The 27,876-nt window shown below is 35.0% G+C and overlaps 1 protein-coding gene across 1 annotated transcript in view; it reads right to left on the reverse strand.

The window, feature by feature from the left end:
- LOC127540546 (butyrophilin-like protein 9) overlaps positions 1-27,428 on the reverse strand; it is a 229,211-nt gene extending 201,783 nt beyond the window's left edge. Inside the window, exons 1-2 of the mRNA XM_051965270.1 lie at positions 27,134-27,428; positions 21,087-21,434 (exon numbers count right to left, since the gene is read on the reverse strand). Of these exons, the coding sequence (XP_051821230.1) occupies positions 21,087-21,434; positions 27,134-27,200 (415 nt within the window). The 5' untranslated portion in view covers positions 27,201-27,428. The remainder of the gene's footprint in view (positions 1-21,086; positions 21,435-27,133) is intronic.
- Between the last annotated feature and the right edge of the window lie 448 nt (positions 27,429-27,876).

A 27,876-nucleotide genomic window follows, 5' to 3' on the forward strand; every position in this document is an offset into this window, starting at 1 on the left:
GCCTCTACTGGTATGTTGTATCATCATATACAAATATTTGGATAATGAAGAAGAAAATATTACTCACCAAGTTCATCTTTATTCACACCTGCAAAGAGTTTGTAGAACAGAAACAGAGAGAGACAGACAGAGAGACACAGAGAGAGAGAGAGAGAGAGAGAGAGAGAGAGACAGAGAGACAGAGAGAGACAGAGACAGAGACAGAGACAGAGACACAGAGACAAAGAGAGGGTGGAACAGAGAAAGATGGAGGGAAAAAGAGATAAAGAGAGACAGATAAGGAAAGACAGAAACATAGAGAAGTAAATTAGCATGTCTAGATTATCCATTTGCAACACTGAGTATTCCTTTTCTAATACTTCTATTCTCCATACTCTTCCAAGTATTCAAACTTATAGATCGTGACAAATGGACCACTCAACTATTGACCAAAACAAAGATCTGGGATACATTTCTCTATTAATTCATTCCATGGTTTTAGGAAAGTCATTTTCACACTTTTCCTTCTGCAAAGTGAAAGGGTTGCACTACATAATTTTTAAGATTCCTTGTAATTTTACAATGTTTGATACTATCCCAGTTCGCATCCTCATTACCTTTGAGATATTGACAAAATGATAACATCACTGAACATCTATTTTCTCATTGATAAAATGAAACCAATGGATGGCATGACCTCTAAGATCACTTTAAGTATAGATCCATAATTCTAAAATAATCTCAATTTCCACTAGACACCTCAATTCTTACTTCCCATGCATTGACATTTTTTAAAATTACTATTCTTTTGTCAACTTCTTGATTAAGAAACAATGTTTTGGGGGAAAAAACCTCCACAAGAAAAACCCAAGCTTGTCTACAAATTGGAAAGGATCAAATGCAGCATTGATTTGGAGTCCCCTGATTAATTTAGTTCCCAGCATTCTTAATTTCTATATGGAATCAACATATACAAATATTTGAATAATGAAGAATGAGACACTACTCACCGTATTCATTTTCTAACTTGACTGAGGCATAAGAGACTGAAAGAGTGAGAGCAAAAGAGGGAAAGGAGAACAGGGAGGGGAGAGAGAGACAGATGGAGAGAGAGAGATTTAGCTTCTCTTGATTCTCTTCCCCAATACTGGGGAACCCTCTCTGATACTTCTGTTTTAAAGAGTTTTCATGGTTTTTTATATTGAGGAATAAAACACTGACCCAGCATTCAAAAGGCATAGTTTGGGTGAATGTTCTCACAATCATTGATTCTCACAGCTTTGGAAATCATTCTTCTCACTTTTTCCTTTTGTAAAGGGATAGGGATCTAATACATAATCTCTAAGATTCCTTATCATCTAACAAGGTTTGAATCTGTCCCAGCTCTCCATTTATAACCTTTGGGATCTTTATACAGTGAAAACCACTCTGAACCTCTACTTTCTCATCTGCAAAATGAAGCCATTGAAATGCTTGGCCTATTAAGTCACTTCTGATTTTCCATATATCATGTTTTGATTTTACCAGTCTCTACAAGATGCCTTATTAAGTATTTCTCCAATTCACTGACTTTTTAAAAAATTTCCATTCTTGAGCAGCTGGGTGGGACAGTGGATAGAGCACTAGCCCTGAAGTCAGGAAGACCTGAATTCAAACCTATCCTCAGATGCTTCACATTTCCTAGCTGTGTGGCCCTGAGCAAGTCACTTAATCCCAATTGCCTCAACCCAGCAAAAAATAAATAAAAAAAAAATGTCCATTCTTTTTTCCATGAATCAGTATTTCAACTAAAAATATATTTTACAGAAAAATCTAGGTTGTCAAGTTCTCCTCTCTACAAATAAGAGATCCTGGATTTGTTCATTAATTCAGAGTCTCCTGATCAACTCAGTTGCCAGCATCCTCCACTGATATGTTGCATCACCATAAACAAATATTTGAATGATTAAGAAGAAAATATTACTCACCAGGTTCTTCTTTATTCACACCTGCAACGAGTGTACAGAAGAGAAATAGAAACAGAGACAGAGAGAGAGAGAGAGAGAGAGCAAAAATAGAATTAGGCTCTCTTATTAATCATTTACAACACTTAGATTGCCTCTTTTGATACTTCTGTTCTCCAATGTATCAGGCTTATAGATACAGAGAAATAAATCTTTGAACTAGAGTTCAAAAGATGTAGATCAGGAGCCTGTTCTCATATTAATGCATTTTGTCATCTTGGAAAAACCATTTTCTCATTTTTTTCATCTCTAGAGTAAGTGCGTTTTACTACACATAATCACTAAGATTCTTTATATCTAATATTTGCATCTATCCCAGCTGTCACCCGTGTTATGTTTGTGTATCTTAGAAAATCATAGCATCTCTGAAGCTCTATTTTCCTGTTATGAGCCAGAATTTGATACAAGGTGATAACTTTTGAAATTGATGGAAAAAATGCTTGTGTGCTTGGGTTTGCACCTTTAAGAGTTTACACATTAGAGCTTACACATTGGAGTTCACAAGTAAGGGAGATACACAAAGTTAACTTTGTAACTTTGTGAATTCACACCTCCCATAATCCCACTCTCAGAGGAGGAGTCACTTTGAGTTTACACCTTTAAAAGGGCATAAAAAGAGTTTCAGTCAATCAGTCAGTTTGGAAGATTGCCAGGAATTTGGAGATAGGTAGAAACTGGAAGAAGCAAAGGACTAGCAACAAGAACTCTCATAAGAAGGAAAACTAACCGGGTATTTTGGAAGAGACAATAAAAGATTTGAACTTTTATCAGCTGGCTGTATTTGAGGTGATTATTACTTGGAACCAAAACTAAGGCTGCCTCCAGAAAACCTCTCCAAGAAACCTGCTCCGGGGGAGAACCATTATATTTTAGAAAAAGAAGAGAACACCACATTTTCCCATCTGTAAAATGAAACCTCTAAAGTGAAACAGTGTGGCCTCTAAGGTCACTTTCATATTTAATCTGTAATTCTTAGATAATGCCAACTTCCACTACCTACTTTTTTTTGCTTCCTATCCACTCCCGTTTTTGAACTTTCCATTATTTTGTTAATTCCTTACTTAAGAAACTGTTTTGACACAACACATTCTTCACAGGAAACATCCAAGCTTTTATGGTTTCATCTGTACAAATTAGGGAGACTGAATGACTATGTTGATTTGGGGAACTCTTAATCAATTCATTTCCTGATGTTGTGGAAAAAATTACATGGGATAAGACATTAAATTACCTATTCACAAAATATAGGGTCAGGCGATCCCAAGCATGCAGAAGAAATACTTTGGAGAAATTTTGGAGGATATATAATAATTCTGTAACTACTTCAAGTATATTGTCATATGGTGACATCTTTCTTAATATGTCTTTTGTAGTTAATCTGGGTGTTTATACTAATGAAAATAGTTAGATAGACAAAGATATAAAGATATATATGTATTCATGCATATATGTCTATGCATATATATTTATTTATTTGCATATATTATACATATATTATATCATAAATGTATTCTATTTGTATATATTTTGAAGAATCATGGAATAGTAGATCAGGAGGTATTCCCAAAATCAGAAAGACCTGAGTTAGAAAGTTGCTTTTGCCACATGCTTTTTGTGCAGCCCTAAAGAAGGCCCTTAACCTCTCAGTACTCTCAACAATTCCTTAACACTCTTCCTTGCCTAGAGAGAACCAATCTGCATTGATAGAGGGATTGCCCTTGTTTGAGCATTCTGTTTCAGAATCTCTGGCTTCTACTTCATGCTGGAATAATCCACATTGCACAGATCTTTACCTTTGGCATTTTTTAACTTCCAGATCACAAAAATAAGGATGAGAATTGCAGCGCCGAAAAGGACCCCAATCACAATCCATCTCACAGTCCTGGGAGTGTCATTTGGAGAAAAGTCATCTGAAAAATTCAAACCATAGGAGTTATATAATAGAATCAGGGGTCTTTAGTGATCACTAAATTAGTGTTCAATTTGGTGATTGCACTAGTGAAATGCCCTCATTTTACAGAGAAAGAAACTAAATCTTGGATCATTCAATCCCCAACTCCCAAATGTCTCTAGAGGAAGGCCCCTGATTTTCTGACCAGTGTTCTGGTCAAAGGACTTTCTGAGCACCTGCAAACATAGATTCCTCTCTGATCTGGGTACTAGCATAGCAGGGAAGGCAGCTTATGGAGTCAGAAATAGAAACTATATGGCTAATGCTGCAAAGAGGGAGGGTTTTTTGGTCCAAATGGAAATTATTTGCACCTAAATCTGTGAAACTGTGAGATGCTTGAGAACAAAGATTGTCTTTTGCCTTTCATTTTATTCCTGTGTCTGGCTAACTAATTGCAAGTAATTCAATTGAGAAGGAAAAGGAGCACTGCCTTTACATACTGCATATGTGTAGGACAGCCCTTCCCATAAAAAACATTTCAGTATAAAAAGCAATGAAAGTTTTGGTGGGCTAAATAGAGATGAAGAAAGAAAGAACTTGGGTTGCAATGAGGAACCTTGGCATGGGTGTTCTTGGGTATATCTGCTCTGCTCTATAAATATCTTTTTGCTTCAATTATCAAAATAGCCTTAGAGGAAGACCATCCTCAGAGCAGATGCCTAGTGTATTCTATCTCTTCTTCCCTGTGGAGAGGATCTTAATCTTTTGTGAGTCCTGAATCGCTTTGTCAAATTAATGAAGCCTATGGATTGCATTTCAGAATCATGTTTTTAAAAGCATAAAATAAAATATATAGAATAACAAATGAACCCATTTTTATTAAAAATAAATTATCAATATTTATATTTTTAAAATCTTCATACTCAGTATGTATGTTTAAGTTTCCTATCATGAGTATAGGGGTTGAGGAGGAAAGAAAAATAGTGAGTCATGTGCCAAAGTCGTTGGGGAAAGGAGGATGAATTGGAAGTCTATAGAAAATTTCTACCAGGAATTTAATTGTGTGGTAAATGTTTACAGCATGAAATTCAAAAGACAAGTTATTGAAAGAAGGAGGTAGAGGGAAAGCCTGGAAGTGGCGATGTGGAACAAGGAAAATGCAATTTCCCCACTTTGACCATTGACCCATTGGCTAATGAGTAAAGGTCAATATTGGAAATAGTAGAAGGGAATCTGTGCCATCCAGGGGCAGCCAGGTTACAGAAAGATGTAGAAATCAGAAAGTGGAAGAGGAACAGATTCAGGATGAAGAGAAGTCTGTTACCTATGGCATTCCAAAAGGTACACTGGAAAAGCTGGGTGATATTTGATTAAAATTTGGAGTGGGAGGGTTGATTGAAATAGTAATAAGAACTTGAGTTACAGAGGTGGTGTAGGGTTTGAAAGATGATCCATAGAGGATCAGAATCATTGAATTTTGAAGCACATTGAGTGGAAAGCACCTCTCTTCCAAAATAGAGGTTGAATATTGGGTTTAGAGGCAAAGGCAGCTGAAATGAAAGGGACATGGTCAGATGATAAGATGGGTGACATGCTTCACTACTCCTTCTCCCTCAGAAGGTGGAAATTAGGCAAGAAAAGGATGCAGCAGAAGGAGAGCAAACCTGCAGGGCAGGAGAAAGTAGTCCCCTTCATCACTAATTTTTCCATTACTTTTCCCTCAAAGGACAGATGTTATGGACCTGAACTCAAAGAATAGATTGTTGCTCTTTACACCAGAAGTTCTCCACATACCAGTTGGGAGATTGGACTGGCAGCAGAAAGTGGGAAGTTATCTTGTGCTGGCACAGAAAGAAGCCGTTCCTTTGGGACAGGGGAATGTGCTTTTGGGAAGATGGAAGATGGCAGGCCCCTTTTTCCTTGAAGGACATACTACACCCAGCAGGAGAAAGAAGGCACAAGGCTCATGAGCAGAGGAACTCTTGGTCCCTTCTCATCATTTGAGATGACAAGCCACTAGGTAGTAGCAAGAAGAGATATATTCCCTGCAAAGAAGAGCCTATCTATAAAACCTTCATGTCACTGCTTCCCTTTGTGTTTATCTCCAGTTTACTGGGAGATTTGTTTGTACACAGGTGCTTGCATGTTGCCTTTCCCACATTAATCTAGGGGTCCTTGAGAATAAAGAATGCTTTGGGATGGTTTTTTTTTTTTATTTGTTCATTTCCCTTAAAACTTAGCACAGTGCATGGAATATATGAGGTACTTAGGACATGTTTATATTCCAATGCAATAATTTTACTATCCTTACTCTCAGTCTCTTCATATGTAAAATCAGGAGCTTAGATTCCTAAAATTCCTTCCATAGCTGAAATCTTATGAGTCTTAAAGGTAGAAATTTTGGCATTGTAACACATGAATGGGAGAAATATTTGAAAATCCTGAGCTTTTCTATTCCCCTTTCTACCAAAAAGTACTCAGTCTGGTCACAAAGTTGTCCTTAGTGCTCAGGGAAGGAACTAACCTGACAGAGAAAAACTTGCTTCCAACTTTTGTCTGAGGAGAGGGTTCCCAATGAAACAAAAAACATTTCCTATGGAATTCGTGGAAACTGTGATTGATGTTTCAACAGAAAATAAGCCATTTTCTTCCTTCTTGATCGTAGTGTTTTGTGGCAATAACTTTTCCTGGTTTTTTCTCCATTGAACTTCAGGCTCTGGGTACCACCCTGTAGATGTGCATACTAGCCTATGCCTTTTATTTCCATCACTCACAGTGTATATGCGAGGAGCAGAGCCTTTGCCTAGGAAAGGAAAACAACACAAAAGTAAAATTATTTCCTAGAGGAAATATTCGAGAGGAATTTTTCTTTTATTCCTCCTTATTATGTTTATCAAATATATTAATGGTAAAGCATCAAATGAGAAAAACACAATATGTCTCTGTATCTGGGATGATAATATGTATTTCCAATTATGAATTTTCTTGGCAAGAATTGAACATGACTGAAACTGAACAACAACAACAGAGGAAGTGATCATTCTACTATTGACTCTTAGACCCTATATTTTGTTCAATTATGCCACTTTTGACAAATATTTTAACATTCTTTCTTTTTTACTTTCAGCTCAAAAATTTTTCCATTCCTCTTCCCTCAAAGAACAGATGTTATGGACCTGAACTCAAAGAATAGATTGTTGCTCTTTACCCCAGAGGTTCTCCACATACCAATTGGGAGACTGGACTGGCAGCAGGAAGTGGGAAATTATCTTGTGCTGGCACAGATGGAAGTCTTTCTTTGGGACAGGGGAATATGCTTTTGGGAAGATTGAAGATGGCAGGCCCCTTTTTCCTTGAAGGATATATTACACCCAGCAGGAGAAAGAAGGCACAAAGCTCATGAGCAGAGGAACTCTTGGTCCCTCTCATCATTTGAGATGACAAGCCACTAGGTGGTAGCAAGAAGAGATATATTCCCTGCAAAGAAGATAGCCTATCTATAAAACTTTCATGTCACTGCTTCCCTTTGTGTTTATCTCCAGTTTACTGGGCATATATATTATTTATACACAGGGGCTTGCATGTTGCCTCTCCCACATTAATCTGGGGGCTCCTTGAGAATAAAGAATGCTTTGAGATAGTTTTTTTATTATTTTATTTGTTGGGTTGTTTTATTTCTTTTCTTCATATTCCCTTAAAACTTAGCACAGTGCATGGAATATATGAGGTATTTAGGACATGTTTATATTCCAATGCAATAATTTTACTACTCTTACTCTCAGTCTCTTCATATGTAAAATCAGGAGGTTAGATTGCATGATTCCTAAAATTCCTTCCATAGCTGAAATCTTATGAATCTTAAAGGTAGAAATTTTGGCATTATAACACAGGAATGGAAGAAATATTTGAAAATACTGAGTTTTTCTGTTCCCCTTTCTACCAAAAAGGACTCAGTCTGGTCACAAAGTTGTCTTTCGTGCTCAAGGAGGGAACTAACCTGACAGAGAAAAACTTGCTTCCAACTTTTGTCTGAGGAGAGGGTTCCCAATGAAACAAGAAATATTCACTATGGAATTCATGGAAATTGTTATTGATGTATTAACAGAAAATGAGCCATTTTCTTCCTTCTTGATCATAGTGTCTTGTGGCAATAACATTTCCTGGTTTTTTCTCCATTGAACTTCAGGCTCTGGGTACCACCCTGTAGATGTGCATACCAGCCTAACACTTTTATTTCCATCATTCACATTGTATATGCGAGGAGCAGAGCCTTTGCCTAGGAAAGGAAAGCAACACAAAAGTAAAATTATTTCCTAGAGGAAATATTCAAGAGGAATTTTTATCTTATTCCTCCTTATTATGTTTATCAAATATATTAATGGTAAAGCATCAAATGAGAAAAACACAATATGTCTCTGTATCTGGGATGATAATATGTATTGCCAATTATGGATTTCCTTGGCAAGAATTGAACATGACTGAAACTGAACAACGACAACAGAGGAAGTGATCATTCTATTATTGACTCTTAGTCAGACCCTATACTTTGTTCAATTATGCCACTTTTGACAAATGTTTTAACATTCTTTCTTTTTTACTTTCAGCTCAAAAATTTTTCCATCCTTCCAGCCCTTCCACCATTGATAGGTAGAATATGATATGCATTATACATGTGAAGTCATGCAAAACATTTCCATATTAATGCATTTTGTTATTACTTCTGTTTTATTTATGAATTCATCTCATTCACCATCATTCTCATGATTACTGTGTAATTCCCCCTATCCTATTTATTTCTATTTATCATTCTCTCTTTTTTTCTTTTTATTCTGCTCTTTCTCAAAAGGCTTTTTTATCTCTGGACACTGATTCCTTAAACTGTTCTCCCTCCTACCACCCTTATGTATTCTTTTATCTCATTTCTCTCCTCTTTTCCTGTTGGGTAAATGGATTTCTATTCCCAATTAATTGTGCACATAAGATCTTCCCTCTTGAAACCAGTGCAGATGAGGGTCAGAAGAAGCATTGCCTGTTTCTCCCATCAACCTATTTTCCCCTCCATTGTAAAAATTCTTCCTTGTATTCCTCTTCTATATGAGATAATTTCCTCCATTTTCTCTCCTTTTCCCCTTCTCCCAGTTCATCCCTCTTTCGCATCTTGTCCTTTTAATAGCACAACAACATAATAAAATCATGTTCATACCCTCAGTAAAAGTAGACTGTTTAATCTTAAAAAAAAAAAAAAAGTAGACTTAAGACACAAATCTTGGAGGTTATAATATCATCATACCATTTTGGAATACAAACAACTTAACTTTATTGAATCCCTTATAATTTCTCTTTGCTATTAATCTTTTTATGTTTCTCTTAAATTTTGTATTTGAACACCAAAATTTTGTTGTTTTAGTTTTTAATTAGCAGACTTTGAAAGTTCTTATTTCATCAATAATTTCTTTCCTCCTAAAGGATTACATTCTGTTTTACTGGGTATTCTTGATTGTTGTCCTAGGGCACTCTTGACTAGAGTCCTAGCTCCTTTGCTTTCTGAAATATCCTAATCTCACCATCTACTTTAATGTGAAAGTCACCAAATTTGTATGATATTGACTAGTTTCATTGCATTTGAGTTATTTCTTTCTGACTACTTGCAGTTTTTTCTCCTTGACTCCAGAGCTCTAGAATTCATTTACAATATTTATGGAAGTTTCTATTTTGAAATTACAGGAGAGAATTGTGGATTGTTTCCATTTCTATATGTTGTCTTTTTCTGAGATATATGAGCAGGTATCCTTGATAATTACTTGAAATATAATATCTAGTATTTTTTTGATTATTGATTTCATATAGTTCATGAACTATATCTATTTCCTAGGTCAGTTTTTTTTCCTAATGTGATATTTCAGATTTTTCACCTTTTCATTCTTTTGGCATTGCTTTATTATTTCTTAATAGTTCATGGAGTTATTTAAACAATTCTCTTTTTTGAGAGAGTTTCTTCAATGAGTCATTATATCTCTTTTTCCTATTTGACTATTTCTGTTGATTAAGCAATTCTTCAGCATTTTTTATAACTCTTTTTCAAGCTCTTAATTCTTTTTGGATAATTTTTTATATTGCTCTCATTTCCTCCAATTTTGTCTCTGCTTCTCATTTGACTTTTTAAATCACTTTTCTTTGTTTTTAACCATTTCATCTCTTCTAGAAATTATTGGCCTTGTGACCAAACTCTGTTTTTCTTTTATGTTTTTACATATTTTTATGTCACTTCCTACATTTTCGTTTTTGTTTTGACCTTCCCTATCATCACAATTGCTTTTTATGGTTAGGTTCCTTTTTTATTGTTTGTCCATTTTTACATCTTATTTCCTGAATTTAAACTTCATGTTAGAGTTTGGGATTGAGGGAGCAATTACTTTCCCAAGCTTTAGACTTTTTCACCCAGAAGCTGGTTCTATGTAGCTAGACATTTTAGATCCTTTCAAGGTGATATGACCCAGAGATAGATGTGTTCAATGTTTTCCTGGTTTGCACAGACAGTATACTACTGTTTCATGAGAACTATTCCTTTCTTTATTGAATCTATGACTAGGAACTGTGGTTCATGCTCCCAGGGCCACAAGTGCTCCTTTATGCCCTGGACAAAGATTCTAGACCTAGGATCCCTGGTTATTGGTAACTGGAAGTTCTTTCCATTCCATTTCCAGTACTGGTTAATAAACAATGGAGCTGCCAAATTGTTCCAGGACCTATGACAAATGCTATTATGCTATATAATGGGTATTATGGGGCAGAATTCTGAACTTGAAGCAAGGATTCTTACAATATGTTGTCAGTGAATTGATAAAGACAATGATTATTTAGTTTCGCATGGTGCTTAATAGTTCTCTAAATTCAGTATAATTGATTTACTCTTACAACAAATATTGGTTTCCTAGTGATATAATGATTGGTTTTTACTCAGTGTAAAGTATATAAGCTGGGACTCAGACTCAGAACCAGATTCATTCACTTCATCTCCCATCATCATAGCATCACCATGGTGGCCTATCCTCTTGCATTTTCTCCACTAAAACCAAGTCCCTTCTGAAGCATGGGAAAGCTAGTTAAAGCCCTAGGTGAGGAAACTAGACTTTGAAAGAGATAATAAAGGATTTGAACTTTAACACCTGGCTAATCTTGTGGTAATTAATCTATTGAAAAAAAGGCTGCTGCAAGACCCCCAGAAAACTAACAAAGAACATTACATTTTGGCCCCCAATATGGAGCTAAGGACCTAGATCTGTGTGCATTTATGTACCATAAATTAAGGTGACTACAAAAACAGACAAGAAGGAAACTTTATAAAGGGCTAAACTAGTATTTCAGCTGAAATGAGACAAATATTTAGAAAGGAGCCTTTTCCACCTCAAGGAAAATGTGTAGAAAGCATGTATAGACTGATAAAAAAAAATTCAAGTTTAATTGTAACTTGGGAGTAGATCATTGAACTTTTAGAAACAGTACAGTACACATCTCCATGGTTCTCAAAAGAAAAAGAATTAGATCCAGAGGAGTGAAAATTAGGAGAGCAATTAAGTGAATATTACAATGATAATGATACTGATTCAATTCATAAACACTTTATACATATAATTTAATATAATTGGTTTTAAGGAATTATATAAGTATTAGAATAAGGAAAAGGAAGAAAGAACTGAGGATGAGGATACTGACAAATTAGGTGAAAAGGATGAAGAATTAGACAAGAATGGAGTTAAGTATAATTCTGATAAAATTAAGGAATGTGGTGCTTCACAGCAGAAGCCATTAGGGCATTCCCCAAGCCCTAACCAACCCCCCTCAATTAACCCTTCATGGGTGGAGGAAGAAGAAGAAGGGGGAGGGGCAGTGACACAGTCAGCACCACCTATGAAACAGCCTATGACAAGATTACAAAAGGCACGAGCTAAAGCTAAAGAAGGACAGAATATATCTGATTTGATAGGTGCATAGCCTGGTATTGAAGAGTTTGACTCTTCAGATCAACAAAGAAGAAGATACACTCCTTTTGATCTGGAAATTATTAAAGATTTTTTAAAAAGGTTGCACTCTTTATTTACATCATCTTATGTTAAGATGGTATTAAAGAATTTGGTTTATGAAATCTCAATCCCTAGCGACTGGAAATCTATAAAAAGGACATGTTTAGAACCTGGACAAAACTTGTTGTGGCTTTCAGAATATAGTGAACCATGTAGGCTACCAGCCCAATGAAATAGACAAACTGGAGTTAATATACAAATCACCTTTTACCAACTAGCAGTTAAAAGTCAGTATGCAGATTTTTTTAGCACAGATTAAATTACCCTTTGATAGCTTATGAGCAAATTGCTGCTGCTGCTATCAAAGCATGGGACTCCCTCCCAGCAATTCAAAATCGAGGGGAAGCCCTCACAACAACAGAACAAGGTCCCAATGAATCCTTTGCTGATTTTGTGGGACATCTGCAAATAACTGTGAGAAAATGCAGCTACAGGAATAATGATCAAACAACTCACTAAAGGCAATGCTAATGAGGTTTGTGGAAGAATAATATTGGGACTACACAAAGATGCTCCTTTAGAGGAGATCATAAGAGGCTGTGCCACAGTGCGTACAAATGCCTTTTATACCCAGGTTATGATGCAGAACATAAGAAAACAGGTTCCCTCTTGGCAAGAAGTCCCTTCCAGAGAGACTTGTAAGTGCTTTCAATGTGGTAAAGTAGGGCATCTGAAAGCTCAATGTAGGCATTAAGATAGAATGGGAAAAAGGTGTGAGAGAACAAGATCCAAAACCCCATGTAGAAAATGCAACAGAGGCTTCCACTGGGCTTCAGAATGTAGATTGACCCAGGGAAATGAGATGCAGGACCCAGCTCCAAGACCCCAAACAAAAACCAGGTGGGGCATGATGGCAGCTGAGGTTACACCCAGAGAGTCTTTAGAACTTCAGTACTCTGATATGATTAATCAACCAAAAAGCAATCAGATGGCAGAAAGGGATTACAATTGGGGAGAATACAGGCTTTTTAACCCAACAGATGGGCACTGTTCAGTGCAAGCAGCTCCAATATAATTGCCAGGTCATTTGGAGAAATCCAAAAAGTGGTGAATGGAAGGGACCAGATAGATTAACTGCTTGGTTAGAAAGGGTTTACTTGTATCTCCTCAGATGTAGAAGGAATCAGAGGGGTGCCAACTATCACCTTGAGAGAGAGAGCGAGAAAGTGAAAAAGCTTGAAACAAAGGAGAAGACCCAAGAAACATCTGACACTGAAAGAACATGTCTGACAATGAGACTGTTACAGAACTTCAAAATCTGCAGGAATCATTGGATTCCCTGAAACTAGCAGGAATTATTGGACTCTCTGACACATGAAGTGATGGACAATAGATTGGTTTTGGACTATTTCCCCATTTTCATCTCCCTTCCTGAAACATAAGTAGGGTGTGATCACCTCATTTTGGGGTGTTTTCACCCCTTTTTTGAGGAGTCAGGGAAGGCGTCATTACCCCCTTTTTGGGGTTCCTCCCTGAGATGTTGGAATCCTTACAAAGTGTTAAGTCGTTAGATTTGATAGTGACAATAATTATCTAATTTGGCATGGTTCAGTATGATTGATCTGATCCTACAAGGAGATGTTATAGGCCAGAACTTGAAACAAGGTTCTAAGTGGAATTGAGGAGACAATGTTTAAATCTAAATTAGAATTGATTTAATACTACAACAAATAATGGTTACTCTACTGAAAGGCTGCTTCCAAGACCTCCAGAAAACCACCAAGAACACTAAACATGGAATATTGTTCTTAACAAGTATTCAGTCCTCTTTCCATCTCTTTGCGGTGATAGCTTTCATTACTGCTGTTACTGCACCTGCTACCATGACTTCTTCCAAGACCCTATTTTTGTGTAACTGTCATGCTCCAAATAAGTCCTTATATAAGAGCCACAGACACTACTTCTGACCAGCTAAGTTGTCCTGGAATGAAAAAATGTCTCCCCTCAACTTCTTTCTGGTTATGCAAATTTGATGTGACACATTATTTTAAAGTTGTTTAGAGGGGAATTTAGCTAGCATTTAGCTAGATAATGCTCTCTTTACTCCATTTTCTTGGCTCTGCCTCTCCAGTCATATCTTTAATAGACATTAACAAGTGAAGCATTTCATTTCAAAGAAAGAATTGACTAGACTGGGAATTGAAGGGGAGTATGGAAGATGGATTGATAAAGGAACAGGAGAATAAAAGAGAAGACTGAGATAAGATAAGACATAGGTTTCATGTGTTTAAAGAATTACCAAATGAAAGAAAAATTGACTTTATTCTAATTGAGCCTAAAGAAGAGAAGTAGAAACAATTGATGGAAAGTGCAGAAGGGAAATTGCAGATACTCTTTCTTGTAGTAAGAGCTGTTCAAATCCTGGATGGACTGCCTCTAGAGACAATGAGTTTCATTTCTTTAGAAAACTTCCACAAAAGAGCCTGGCTAACAGTTTGTTAGAGATATTATAGAAGGGATTTCTGTTCAGATTAGGGTTAGACTAGATGATTTTTGAGGTCCCTTTTGCCTTTATCACACACACACACACACACACACACACACACACGGAAACCCATATAGCTTAAGTACAAAAGTTCATTCTATTTTCTTTTCATGAGATATTTGAAAATGTTTCTATCAATTTAAGAAGTATTGAACTAGTCAACACACACTAGTATGAGCAAACTATTACCTAAAGCCCCACATCTGATTAAGTATCTTTCACATCGTGACTCCTTCTAGTTGGTCCCCAGAAATGTTCTTTGCCTATGTTCATGTATCAGATTTGAATCACTCTAATTATTATATCTGAGCACTTGAGTGCTCTTTACTCTCTTAACCCTTGAACTTCATCCTCATATTAGTCCTTCAGACACCCTCAGTACAATCAGCTGCCTCTGACCAAAATAAAATTAGATCACACCTGCCCTGCCTATTTTATCCCTCTTGCATGATATTTAGGATTTGGTGTGTTCTCATCAGAAAAACACCTCCATTTCTCCCCTACCCAGACATGCCCCAGGACACCTGGCAACAACTCACCTGCTACATACACTTGGTATTTTGCTTCCCCATAAGCACTAGAACTTTCAAATAAACACTGGTACTTCCCTTCATCAGAGGGACGAATATGATGAAGCTTCAAGGCCACACTGCCAGTGGAAATGTCATCTCGAAGAAATTCTGTTCTCCCTTTATATTCTTGGTGCTGATATTTCAGATAATCCTGCCTATCTTTATAGTGATGTACCAGTTCTGAGGACTCTCCATAAAACCACATCACATCCATGTCCTGGGCATCCATCTGAGGGGAAAGGTGGCATGGCAATATGGCCTCTTTGCCCACCATGGCAATGACTGGTTGTTGTGGTCCTATCACAGTGAATTTCCCTGGAAAATATAGACAGTCAAGGTGTGAACACAAAATTAATTCAAGAACTGGGGTAAAACAGAAGACTGCATCATATGATCATATAGCAAGACATGAATATTTAGATGTGAAAAAAAGCCATTCAGAAATAATCCAATCCCAGACCTCATTTGATAAAGCACAGAATCTTATCATCTGAAGGAAACTCAGAAACTCGCTATCAATGGGAGTCAAACTCCCTGTCTTACATAATAATCACTCCCATTTTATTTCTGAGCAGTAGCTTTCTGTCTACTGTTGGGCAGTGCCAGCTATGGTGAACTCTCCACCTCACTTTTTTCAGTGAAAGAAAAAGAACTAAGAATGATGGGATCAGAAACATTGATTTCTTTGTTAAAGGTCAAGCAGGCACAAATTATCATTAACATACATGCCATTAAAACTAAGGTGGCTAATACATTTCTCCTTTGTCCCAGCTTCTCCTTAGATTTTAATTATCTCTAGATATAGTCAAGTCAGCCATCTGAAAAATGAAAATGAGACCATAATTAAATTGCATAAAATATTTCATTTAAGCTTAAGTTAGATACCATAATAAGTTACAAATGAATAGTTGTCTAAGAAACATTAAAAGTCTACTAAAAATAGAGGGGAAATGAGTGAAGAAATATGACTAGAAAGCAAATTCTTAACCAAACTTGGGATAAGAGAGATCATAAAAGACAAAATTGTTATGTAATATAAGGTACAGTCAAAAAGATCTGAATTCAAATCCTGTCTCATGTACTTACCAACTAGATGACCTCAAGTTAGATAGAAAAGTGAGAAAGGGAAATAGAGGGTGCAAGACAAATAGTGTTTTATCTTCTTAGTAGATAAATTTGCATGTAGGACCTAGATTCTTCTAAATCCCAGATCATTCTGAAGTTAACTGTACTTTTTCTTGATTGATGAGATGTAATGATAAGGTGGTTATGAGGGAAAATTAAAGTCATCATTTAAGAAATGATTGGTTGACAGCAGAAAATGAAAGGGAATAAAGCCCAGAAAGCTGACAGAAAAAAAAAAACTTATATATGTAAGAACACAGAAAAACATTTAATGATAGAAAATCCTAAAGGTGTCCCAGATGGATAAACTAGTCTCTGGAGAGGTAATAATAATAGCAAAAAGATTGTAGTTAAATTTGAATATTACTTCATGATTAAGTCAGAAATAGAGACAAAATTAGATTAAGGATGGAAGACAGTTAAGAACTTTTGAGAATGGAACCAAATTATAATTGTGTTAATTTTGATAAAACATTCTATCCAAAGGACGTGATTTTTTCTGTTAAATGGTCATATAAATGGTTTTAACACTGTTTTTTGGAAAAACAAATGGATAAAACATCATGGGATCTCTCCATTCACCATACATACGGTTTAAACTTGCTATTTCAACCCACACAAATAAGTCATTAATTTCTCCTTGTATGCAAGTACAATAATTCTCAGTTCACATTTGAAGGAAGGGGTGAGAAATTAAAGTGGAAATTACAAGGTGAAATCAAACTCACTAGCAAATTTATTGTGAAATTGTCAGATTCATACATTGGCACATCAAAAAGCCAGTCATATAAATTTAGTTATTGTTTACTTCGATAAAAATTATGAAAAAGTCAGTGACATTTTGCAATGAGGACTGAAAAGAAATTCTTGGATGCCAGGTCTAGCAGTGTAGACAGATGTCATCTGAGCTATGTCTGTGGGTGAGGCTAAGTGAGCATATGTTGTCATAGTGAGTATGAGCCAGAGGGACCAAGAACATTTTCAGGACAGCAAGGTTGGAGGTCTTTACTGTGGCTTAGGAGAGGTAAGGAGTGCCTGAGATTGAGACCCCAACAGAATTCAGGAAATAATAGTCATGAGGACACAAGGTCTGAAGCTACACTAAAACAATTTAGAATTAGAGCCTGGTAACAATAATAAGCTACTAAAAATAAAACAAAGCAAAAGTAAAAATGAGTAAGCAAAGGGAAAAACCCTGGCTATAAGTAGTTACTGTGTGTAAAGAAGATTTGAGTTCATTTTTTTTTCATTGTTACACAACTTTTAGATTTATTGTCACAACTAGAAATATTACAGAGACTCAAATAGATCCATTATATTAACCCTGGAAGAGATTTTATTTATGAGAATTCCTACGGAATAACTCTGTGATAATTTACTTCTACTAAATATTGTATAACATTCTTTTTTTTAAAATAACTTTTTATTGATAGAACCCATGCCAGGGTAATTTTTTACAGCATTATCCCTTGCATTCACTTCTGTTCTGATTTTTCCCCTTCTCCCCTCCCCCAGATGGCAAGCAGTCTTTTACATGTTGAATAGGTTACATTATATCCTAGATACAATATATGTGTGCAGAACCAAACAGTTTTCTTGTTGCACAGGGAGAATTAAATCCAGAAGTTATAAATAATCTGGGAAGAAAAACAAAAATGCAAGCAGTTTATATTCATTTCCCAGTGTTCTTTCTTTAGGTGTAGCTGCTTCTGTCCATTTTTGATCAATTAAAGCTCTCTTTATCGAAGAGATCCACTTCCATCAGAATACATCCTCAAACAGTATCATTATTGAGGTATATATAATGATTTGAGTTCATATTTAGAGAAAGATAATGAGGTTAAAAAATGTAAGCCACTCCTAACCCAAAGAGTAATGTCAAATGTTCAAAAGTCTAAAAAGAGTCCTTGGAAGAACTAAAAAAGGAATTCAAAAATCCAATAACAGAGACCAAGAAAATAATAAGGGGGGGAAACAATGCATGAAAATTATTAAAAGAAAATACATCAATTGGAAAAAGACATCCAAAGTCTTAGGGAAGAAAATAACTCCTTGAAAGCTAAAATTGAGCAAGAAAAGTTGAATAATATTATTAAGACATCAAGAAATAATACAACTAGAAAAAAACAGAAGAGAATTTCAAATGCCCTTTAGAAAAATAACTGATATTTTGAATATTTTGAGAATATGCAATATAAATTCTTATATTCAGATTACCTGAAAGTTATGATAAAAAATAGAATTTTGATAGCATGTTACAAGAAATTATTAAAGGAAATTTCTCTGAAATTCTAGAACAAGAGGGTAAGAGAGAAATAGAAAAATAAATGTATTATTCATCACCTCAAAAAGAGCCCAGAAGGAAAAATTACAGGAATGTCATATCAAACTTGCAAAATTCCCAGATTAAGGAGAAGATATTTTAAGCAAGAAGAAAAAAATACAATGTAAACACTGCAGAGATATAGCCAGGATTTCACAAGACCTAGCAACTTTTACACTAAAAAACAGAGCTCTTAGAATATTCTATTTCAAAGAATAAAAGAAGAAGAGTTGCAACCAAGAATAAGTTAACCAGCAATCTGAATAAAAAGAACATTTCAATGAGCTGAGACCAAAAATCAATGGAAAATTAAAAAATAAAAGATCAAGGAGAAAAATAAGTAAAACATTAAATATTAATTACAAGGCATTCATTTACATCAAACTATTCACTTATTATACATGGAAATGTTATCAGTATTCTCAAAACTGTCTCCATTATTAGGGTAGTTTGAAAGAAGGGTTGGGAGTGAATTATGTATCATGCGTGTTTTTCAAAATCAGATATTAAAAGGTCAAAAGGAGCGTTATCTCATAAAATGGGGTGTGAAAAGAAATACTGATACAAATGAAGCAGATGGGGGTGGAGGGATGGTAATGTTGGAACCTTACTCTCATCAGATTTTGGTTGAAAAGGAAAGAAAAGGTTCATCTCAAGGAGTGTGGAAGTCTTCTAAACTTGTAGAGAGATGAGAGGACTGGGGGACAGGATATTGAGGGCAATTTTCAAATGTGAATTCAGATTTAGGAAAATGAGGAAGAGGAGAAGAAAGAGACTATTAGAGGAGTGGGTAGAATAAAGAATAAGAGGGTATTGGGAGAGACTGCTGTAACAAGGATAGGTAAAACAAAGAGAGATTTAGAAGGATAAGAGTAAAATTTAGATGGAGGTAAATTGACAAATAGTAATTAAACTTTGAATATAAATGGGATGAACTCATCCAAGAAATGGAAATGAATTGCAGAATGGATTAAAATTAGAATTTAACAATATGCCATTGGAAAAAAAAATTAAGAATATCATACACACACAAAGTGGAGAATGAGAGAATTTATTTTGCTTTAATTAATGCAAGAAAAACAGAAAGAGGTGGCAAATATGATGTGAGACAAAGATAAAGCTAAATAGATTTAATTGAAAGAGATTAATAGAATAATTACATTTGGATAAAAGTTACCATAGACAATGAAGTAATATCAATATGAAATCCAATATACACCAAATACTATAATATCTACATTTTTAAAAGGAAAGTTAAATGAATTAAAGATGGAGACTGTAGGACAATAATACTATTTATTAATATCTTTCCCTCCCAGAAATAGATAAATCTGTCGTCCTGTGCCGACAAATAAACCAAGGAATAAATAAAAAAGAAGACCAAGAAAAGGATATAATTTTAGATTAGCTAGATAGGATACACATCTGGAGCACACTGAAAGAAAATGGGAAGCAATATTCCTTTTCTCAGTAGGAAATAATACATTTACAAAAATTGATCATGTATTAGGATATAAAAATTTTTCAGACAAAAGCAGAAAAGCATAAATATGTCATAAAGGAACATAGAAACACTAAATAAAAGATAATTGAAAATTAAATGACAATCTTAAAGAATGAGTTTGTTAAAAAAAAAAAAACAGATCATAGAAATAACCAATAATTTGATTAAGAAAAATGACAATAACAGTATAATAGAAAGACCATTAGATAACATTTTTTGAAAAATAAAGAAAACAAAATCACTAGTACAAAAATGAAAAAAAAGTCACTGTAACAGCAACAAAGATGAAACTACAAAGACTTGTTATAAGGAATTATTTTACCTAGTTATATACCAATACATTTGAAAATTGAAGTGAAAAGGAATATGCAAAAAATATATATATATACAAATTGTTTAGATTATCAGAAGAGGAAATGTTTGATAGAATTCTCTTTTACATCCATCTGGTCATGAATAATATATACATATTTCTGTCTAATAGTAGCCTTCTCTAGAGTGGAGAAGAGGGGGAGAAAGGAAAAAAAAAAGAAATTTACATGAGAACTTGAAGGAGGGGAAAAGTTGGAACAAAAGGTCTTGCAGTTGTCAATGCCAAAAAAGTACCCATGCATTTTTCTTGTAAATAAAAAGTTATAATAAAAAATAATAAAATAAAAATTTTTTAAAAATGAAAAAAAGAGACAATCAGTTTAATTTCTTTGGAATAAAGAACAAAGCTTCAACAAAAAAGACTGGCTGACAATTTGTTAGAGATATTATAGAAAGAATTTCATTTGAGTAAGTATCTTTCACACAATGATCTCCCTCTAGTTGCTTCCCCAGAAATGTTCTTTGCCCATGTTCATGTGCCAGGTTTGAGTTGTTCTAATTATTATATCTGAGCACTTGTATGCTCTTCACTCTCTTAACCCTTGAACTTCTTCCTCAGATTAGTCCTTCAGACACTCCCAGTTCAATCAGCTGCCTCTGACCAAAATAACCTTAGCTCACACCTGCCCTGCCTATTTTGTCCCTCTTGCATGATCTTTAGGATTCTGTGTGTTCCCATCAGAAAAACACCATGATTGCTCCCCAACCCAGATATGCCCCTTATAGGGCCAGTCACCTGGCACAAACTCACCTTCTACATACACTTGGTATTCTGCTTCCCCATAAGCACTAGAACTTTCAAAGTAACATCGATACTTCCCCTCATCAGAGGGACGAATATGCCGAAGCTTCAAGGCCACACTCCCATTGGAGATGTCATCTCGAAGAAATTCTGTCCTCCCTTTATATTCTTGGTGCTGATGATTCAGATGATCCTGCCTATCTTTATACCGATGTACTAGTAGTGAGGACTCTCCATAAAACCACATCACATCCATGTCCTGGGCATCCATCTGGGGAGAAAGGTGGCATGGCAATATGGCCTCTCCACCCACCATGGCAATGACTGATTGTGGTGGTCCTATCACAGTGAATTTCCCTGGAAAATATAGACAAAGTCAGAGGAGAACCTAAGATTAATTCAAGAATTGAGGTAAAATAGAACTGTATAGTATGACCACATAGCAAGACATGAATATTTAGATGTGGAAAAATACATTCAGAAATAATCCAATCCCAGACCTCATCTGATAAAGCACAGAATCATATCATCTGAAGGAAACTCAGAAACTCCCTATCAATGGGAGTCAAACTCCCTATCTTACACAATAATCACTCATGCATTATTTTTGAGCAGTAGCTTTCTATCTACTGGTTGGGCAACATCAACTCTGGTGAACTATCCACTTCATTTTTCTAAGGAAAAGAAAGAGAACTAGGATTGATGGGATAATAAACATTGACTTCTTTGTCAAAAGTTAAGCAGATTCAAATTATCATGAACATGCATGCAATTAAAACTAGGGTGGCTAAGAAATTTCTCCTTTGTCCCAGCTTCTCCTTAGATTTTCATTATCTCTAGATATAATCAAATCAGCCATCTGAAAAATGAAAATGAGATTATAATTAAATTGCATAAAATACTTTTTTGAACCTTGTGTTAGATGCCATAATAACTTACAAATGAATAGTTGTCTAAGAAACATGAAAAGTTGTCTAAGAAACATGAAAAGTCTAAAAATAGAGGGAAATGGGTAAAGAAATGTGGCTAGAAGCAAATTCTTAACCAAACTTGGGATAAGAGAGATAAGAAAAGATAAAATTAATATGTAATATAAGGTGCAGTCAGGAAGACCTGAATTTAAATCCTGTCTCAGGTAATTACCAATTATATGACCCTAACTCAGATATCTGACCTATCTGCCTCAGTTTTTTCAACTATAAAATAGGAATAATAATAGACTCTATCTCCCTGGATTGTTGTGAGGATAAAATTAAGATCATTGTTATAAATTGCTTTGAATATCTTCAATGCTCATTAAATCACTTATATTACATGATGGGCAGCTAGATGGTACAGTGTATAGACCATTGGTCCTGGAGCTAGGAAGATCCAAGTTCAAATTCACATTCTGAAACTTACTAGTGAGTGTGACTCTGGGTAAGTCACTTTACCCTGCTTTTCTCAGTTACTCATATGTAAAATGACCTGGAAAAGGAAATGGCAAACCAATGTAATCTCTTTACCAATATGACCCCAAAAGGAGTCACAAAGAGTTAGACACAACTGAAATGACTCAACAAAAATTACATAATCTTTTTAAAAAATTGTTGATGAGGAAGGATATCACGGTAGTCAAGAATAAAAAGGAAAATTATCCTTTAGGGGAGATAATTGGATAAATCATCTCTGATTTGGATCTGATGTTCAAGCTATGTAATGAACTGACATAAATATACAAGATGAAAAGCCTGGTCCTAAACAATAGATAAGGAAAGGATTTGGGGAAGAAGGGAGGAAGGTCTCAAAGAATTTCAAAATTTTAATTTCTGATTAAAGATTAACTTCAAATCATTAACAATAAAAGAATTAATCAAAATAACTACCAGGTTATGAAAAAAGCAGAAAAATATTAGAGGCTTCAAGACACACTGAGAAACTATTGGAACAATTGGGAAATGTTCCAACAGTTCTATAATTTGGAATTATAATTAAATGTGATTGGAATACTCTTAGCCTATGACCCAAAGAATCCATATAGTATTAGGGACACAAGAAGTTCAAAGACAGGAAAAAAAATTATTAAAAGTGCTAAAATATCCACATTTGAAAGTAGCAAAGAAATAAAAACAAACTGATGCCCATCAATATGAATAAAATTAAATTCTATTAAAAGAAACAGTAGATATTAAATATTCCGGAAAAAAATGGAAAGTGAACTGATCCAAAGCATCACAATGCTATATACACAATTAATATAACAGTTTAAATGGAAAAAATAAGACAAACCTGAATGGATTTAAATATGGTGATCACCCTACTTGTAATTTAAAGATGCAGGAGACTATAAATATGGAATACAGGAACTGTCTGAAATTATTGATATTGTTTGGTTTTTCCATGTTACTTCCCTCCTCAGACTTCCAAAACTCTGCTTTTTTACAAAAAATTGTTGTTAGAAGAGAAGGCTTATTGGTTAAGTTAGGCATAAAGGAAAATATTAGAAAATGAATGTGATATAAAAATAAGAAGCATAAGATATATAAAGATATACTAAGAAATAATATACTTTTTTCAAAATCAGATGATAATTCATGTTGCAACTTATAAAAAATTTTTCATTTGGGGGAATTTTTTAAAATCATAATTTCAAGAAAAAATATATCTTTCTTCTAAGACACTTTTTGGGGAAGAGCAAGTATCTTCTATGAGAAAAGTAAAAGCTAAAGTTGCTGACTTCTAATTGAAAAATAAAATCACAAAGATTAACTTGAATTTTAAGAAAGCCCTGTAACTTTCTTTTTGTGTGTGTGTGCATTTCTATTGAAAAGGGAAAGAGACAATGTAAAACAGAAATAATGTCTTATCTTCTTAGTAGATCAATTTGCATGTAGGACCCAGATTCTTCTAAATCCCAGACCAGTCTGAACTCTTACTTTGTCTTTCTTGATTAACGGGATGTGATGATAAGGAGGTTGTGAGGGAAAATTAAAGTCGTTACTTATGAGCTTATTGGTTGATAGCAGAAAATTAAATGGAATGAACCCCAGAGAACTGACAAAGAAAAAACTTCTTATATATGTGAAATCACAGAAAAAAATAATACAAAATCCTAATGTTAATGTTTCAGATGAAGGAACTAGTCTCTGGAGAGGTAATAATGATAGCAAAAAGATGGAGGTTGAGTTTGAATATTACTTCCTGTTTAGGTTAGAAATTCAGACAAAAATTAAATTAAGGATGAAATTAAGAATTAAGTACTTATAAGAATGGGACCAAATTTTTCTTCTGCTAATTTTTATAAAATATTGTATGCAAAGGAAGTGATTTTTCCAATTGAATGGTCCTATAAATGCTTTTAACACTTTTTTTTTAAGGGAATGGATAAAAAATCATAGGATTCTCTCCATTCACTGTATCTACAGTTTAAACTGGCTATTTCAACCCACACAAATAAATCATTGATTTCTCCATATATGAAAGTACAATAATTCTCAGATCATGTTTGAAGGGAGGGGTGAGAAATGAAAGTGGAAATTACAAGGTGAAATCAAACTCCCTAGCAAATTTGTTGTGAAATTGTCAGATTCAACATGTCAATGAGTCCAGTCATATAAATTCAGTTATTGTTTACTTTGATAAAATTAGAAATAAGTCAGAGACATTTTGCAATCAGGATTGAAAAAAAATTCTTGGAGGCCAGATCTAGCAGTATTGAGGAGATGTAATCCTGGACTACGTCTCTGGGTGACGCTAAGTGAGCACATGTTCTCATAGTGAGCGTGTTGCCAGAGGAAGCAAGAACATTTTCAGGACAGCAAGGTTGGAGGTCTTAACTATGGCTTAGGAGAGATAAGGAGTGCCTGAGACTGAGACCCCAACAGAATTCAGGAAATAATAGTCATGAGGACACAAGGTCTGAAACCACACTAAAACAGTTTAGAATTAGAGCCTGATAACAATAATAAGCTATTTAAAATAAAACAAAGCAAAAATAAAAATGAGTAAGCAAAGGAAAAAACTCTGGCTATAAGTAGTTACTGTGTGCAAAAGAAGATTCGAGTTCATATTCAGAGAAAGATAATGAGGTTAAAAAAATGTAAGCCACTCCTAACCCAATGAGTAATGCCAAATGCTCACAAGTCTAAAAAGAGTCCTTAGAATAACTTAAAAAGGAATTCAAAAATCAAATAACAGAACAAGAAATAATAAGGGGGGAAGAAATGTATAAAAATTATGAAAATAAAATAAATCAATTGGAAAAAGACATCCAAAGTCTTAGGGAAGAAAATAACTCCTCGAAATGTAGAATTGGGCAGGAAAAAAATTGAATAATATTATTAAGACATCAAGAAATAATATAACTAGAAAAAAGAAGAGAATCTCAAATGCCCTTTAGAAAAATAACTGATATTGAGGATAGTTTGAGGATATGCAATCTTATGTTCAGATTACCTGAAAGTTACAATAAAAATAGAATTTGGGTATCATGTTACAAGAAATTATTAAGGAAAATTCCTCTGAAATTCTAGAACAAGAAGGTAAGTGGGAAATAGAAAAATAAATGTATCATTCATCACCTCAAAAAAAGTATCAAAGGAAAAATTACAGGAATGTTATATCCAGATTTCAAAATTCCCAGATTAAGGAGAAAATAGTTTAAGCAACAAGAAAAAAATACAATTTAAACACTGCAGAGATATAGCCAGGATTTCACAAGGAGCATTTGAGTTGGGTTTTGTGAGATAGCTTATTCACTAGGTTATCTTGGAAAGAATACATTCTAGGAATAGAAAAGTGTTTGTGCAAAGCATCAGTAAGGGGAAAAGGTAAAAAAGATTACAGATGAAGAAAAAGTCAATGATAGAAAAGTACAAAGTAGCATTATTACATATTCTAGAATGATTGGGGCATAGTCCAAGGGGAAACACAGATGAGATTACTGCCAGTATTACTCCTAAAATCTGCCCTATGTTTAAAGTGTTGTGCCTGAATGGCAGAAATTCCAGGTACAAGAGAGTATGCAATGATCTGAAAGAACTTTAACTGTTAGAAAAGGGGGAACACTGACCTTGGGAAGACAACTTAAGGGCTACAACATGAGTTTTTCTAATTAGGGCCATGCAAGCAAAATTAGTCTGTTGATTTCCGGAGGTGGTGTGCCTACAATGAAACTGGAAGGGGTATGTCAGGATAAGAGAAAGAGGGATGAGATACATGGTAATGTCCATCTTCTGGTTCTCCTTAGGAAAAGTTGTATAAGTAATGACTCTATCAGCAAACATTTGCTAAGCACTTACTATGTGCAGACACTGTGCTAAACTCAGGGATAAAAAAATGCAAAAGCATGATCCCTATCCCTAGAAATTCACATTCTAATGAAAGAACTCACATCTCTTTGAGATAGACATCATAAGCAGAATGATAACAGTGTTCTTGGGGACCCTCAAGATGACAAAAATAAAGACTTTGTAAAATAACTTTTTTGTAAAATTATTCAGCCAGATTGGGGGCACTGAAAATCTAGTATCAATCTTCACAACTAACATGAACCAAGCAACAAGGGAAGGAGCACCTTCCCCAAGCAGCTCCCAAGATACCTCTTTGTGACTTTGCTGCCCCATTCAATCTGCCCTCAATGTTCATTTTAGAGTGAGTAAAGAGACTGGGAGGTGAAAAGAGACACATGGCTTGACTGACTCAAGACCCTTCACCCCTTTCAGGATGTCCCAGAGAAGCAAATAAATGGAATTGACCAATAAGCCTATATCTTTCAATCAAGATCGTCAAAATCACTTTGAAATCCCATAGTCAAGAGCAGTCGCAAACATGACAAGATCTAATGAAGAAATGAAGACATTGACTTGATTGGAATCTGAAATAGAAATATGACTAAACACAAGTATTCTTTCTTAATCACTCCCATCCTCTTTCACTTAGAAAATATTAAACATCAAAGAAAGGTAAAAAGAGAGATTTAGGACAGAAAAAGCTATAGAGAGGCCCAGAGACATAGGGAATCTCTCCCTGGAGGGACCAGCCAGGTAGCTATGAATTCGGCAACATCTCCCACTTACCTGAGACTGGCCAGGGAAGCAGGAGCAAGAGGACAAAAGACAAATCTTGAAGAAAGAGGCATTGCATCTCAATATCATCCCATCAGAGACTCTGTAGCTGTGACTATCGACAAGTATTTAATTTCTCTGATTTATTTTCTTCATCTGAATGAAAATGGAAATGGATTCAATAAGTTCTGAGGTTCCTTTAAACTCAGCTGGAAATCAGTGGTTCTATTGGTCTTGACTAAAAGAAAATCCTCCTCTTCAGAGACTTGGCTCCCTTGATGAGACCACCAAACTGCCCAGGCTCTCTTGAACATGCCATCTGCCAAGATCCAGTGGAAAATGAAAGCTGAAAACTCATGGACTGTGTACCTTGGGACCTTTGTCCTTTAACCAGAGAGTTATTTACTTATCATAAAGTTTCAGTCCAAGTTATCTTTTCTCAATAGAAAATCCATGCTGTCTTTTTCCTACTAAGCCAATTTTAGGGATCAATTGATTGTACTTTAGAGGTACCCTTAGAAGTCCTCCACTTCAATCCTCAGTTATAAGATATTCCACCTGATGTTGTTAAGGCAGCACTTTGCACACTTGAAAGCCCATTAAACAAATTGATTATTGTTGTACCCAAATCAAGTGGCAGCTCTGTTCCTGATCTGGACTCTGTCACCATACTCAGCTCCCATCTCCCCCTGGAAGAGATTACTTTATCTGGGTTCACCTAACATAGCAATGTTCCTCTGCTACACCAGCTCCTT

The sequence above is a fragment of the Antechinus flavipes genome, chromosome 6 (genome assembly GCF_016432865.1).
Source record: "Antechinus flavipes isolate AdamAnt ecotype Samford, QLD, Australia chromosome 6, AdamAnt_v2, whole genome shotgun sequence".
NCBI classification, from domain to species: Eukaryota; Metazoa; Chordata; class Mammalia; order Dasyuromorphia; family Dasyuridae; genus Antechinus; species Antechinus flavipes.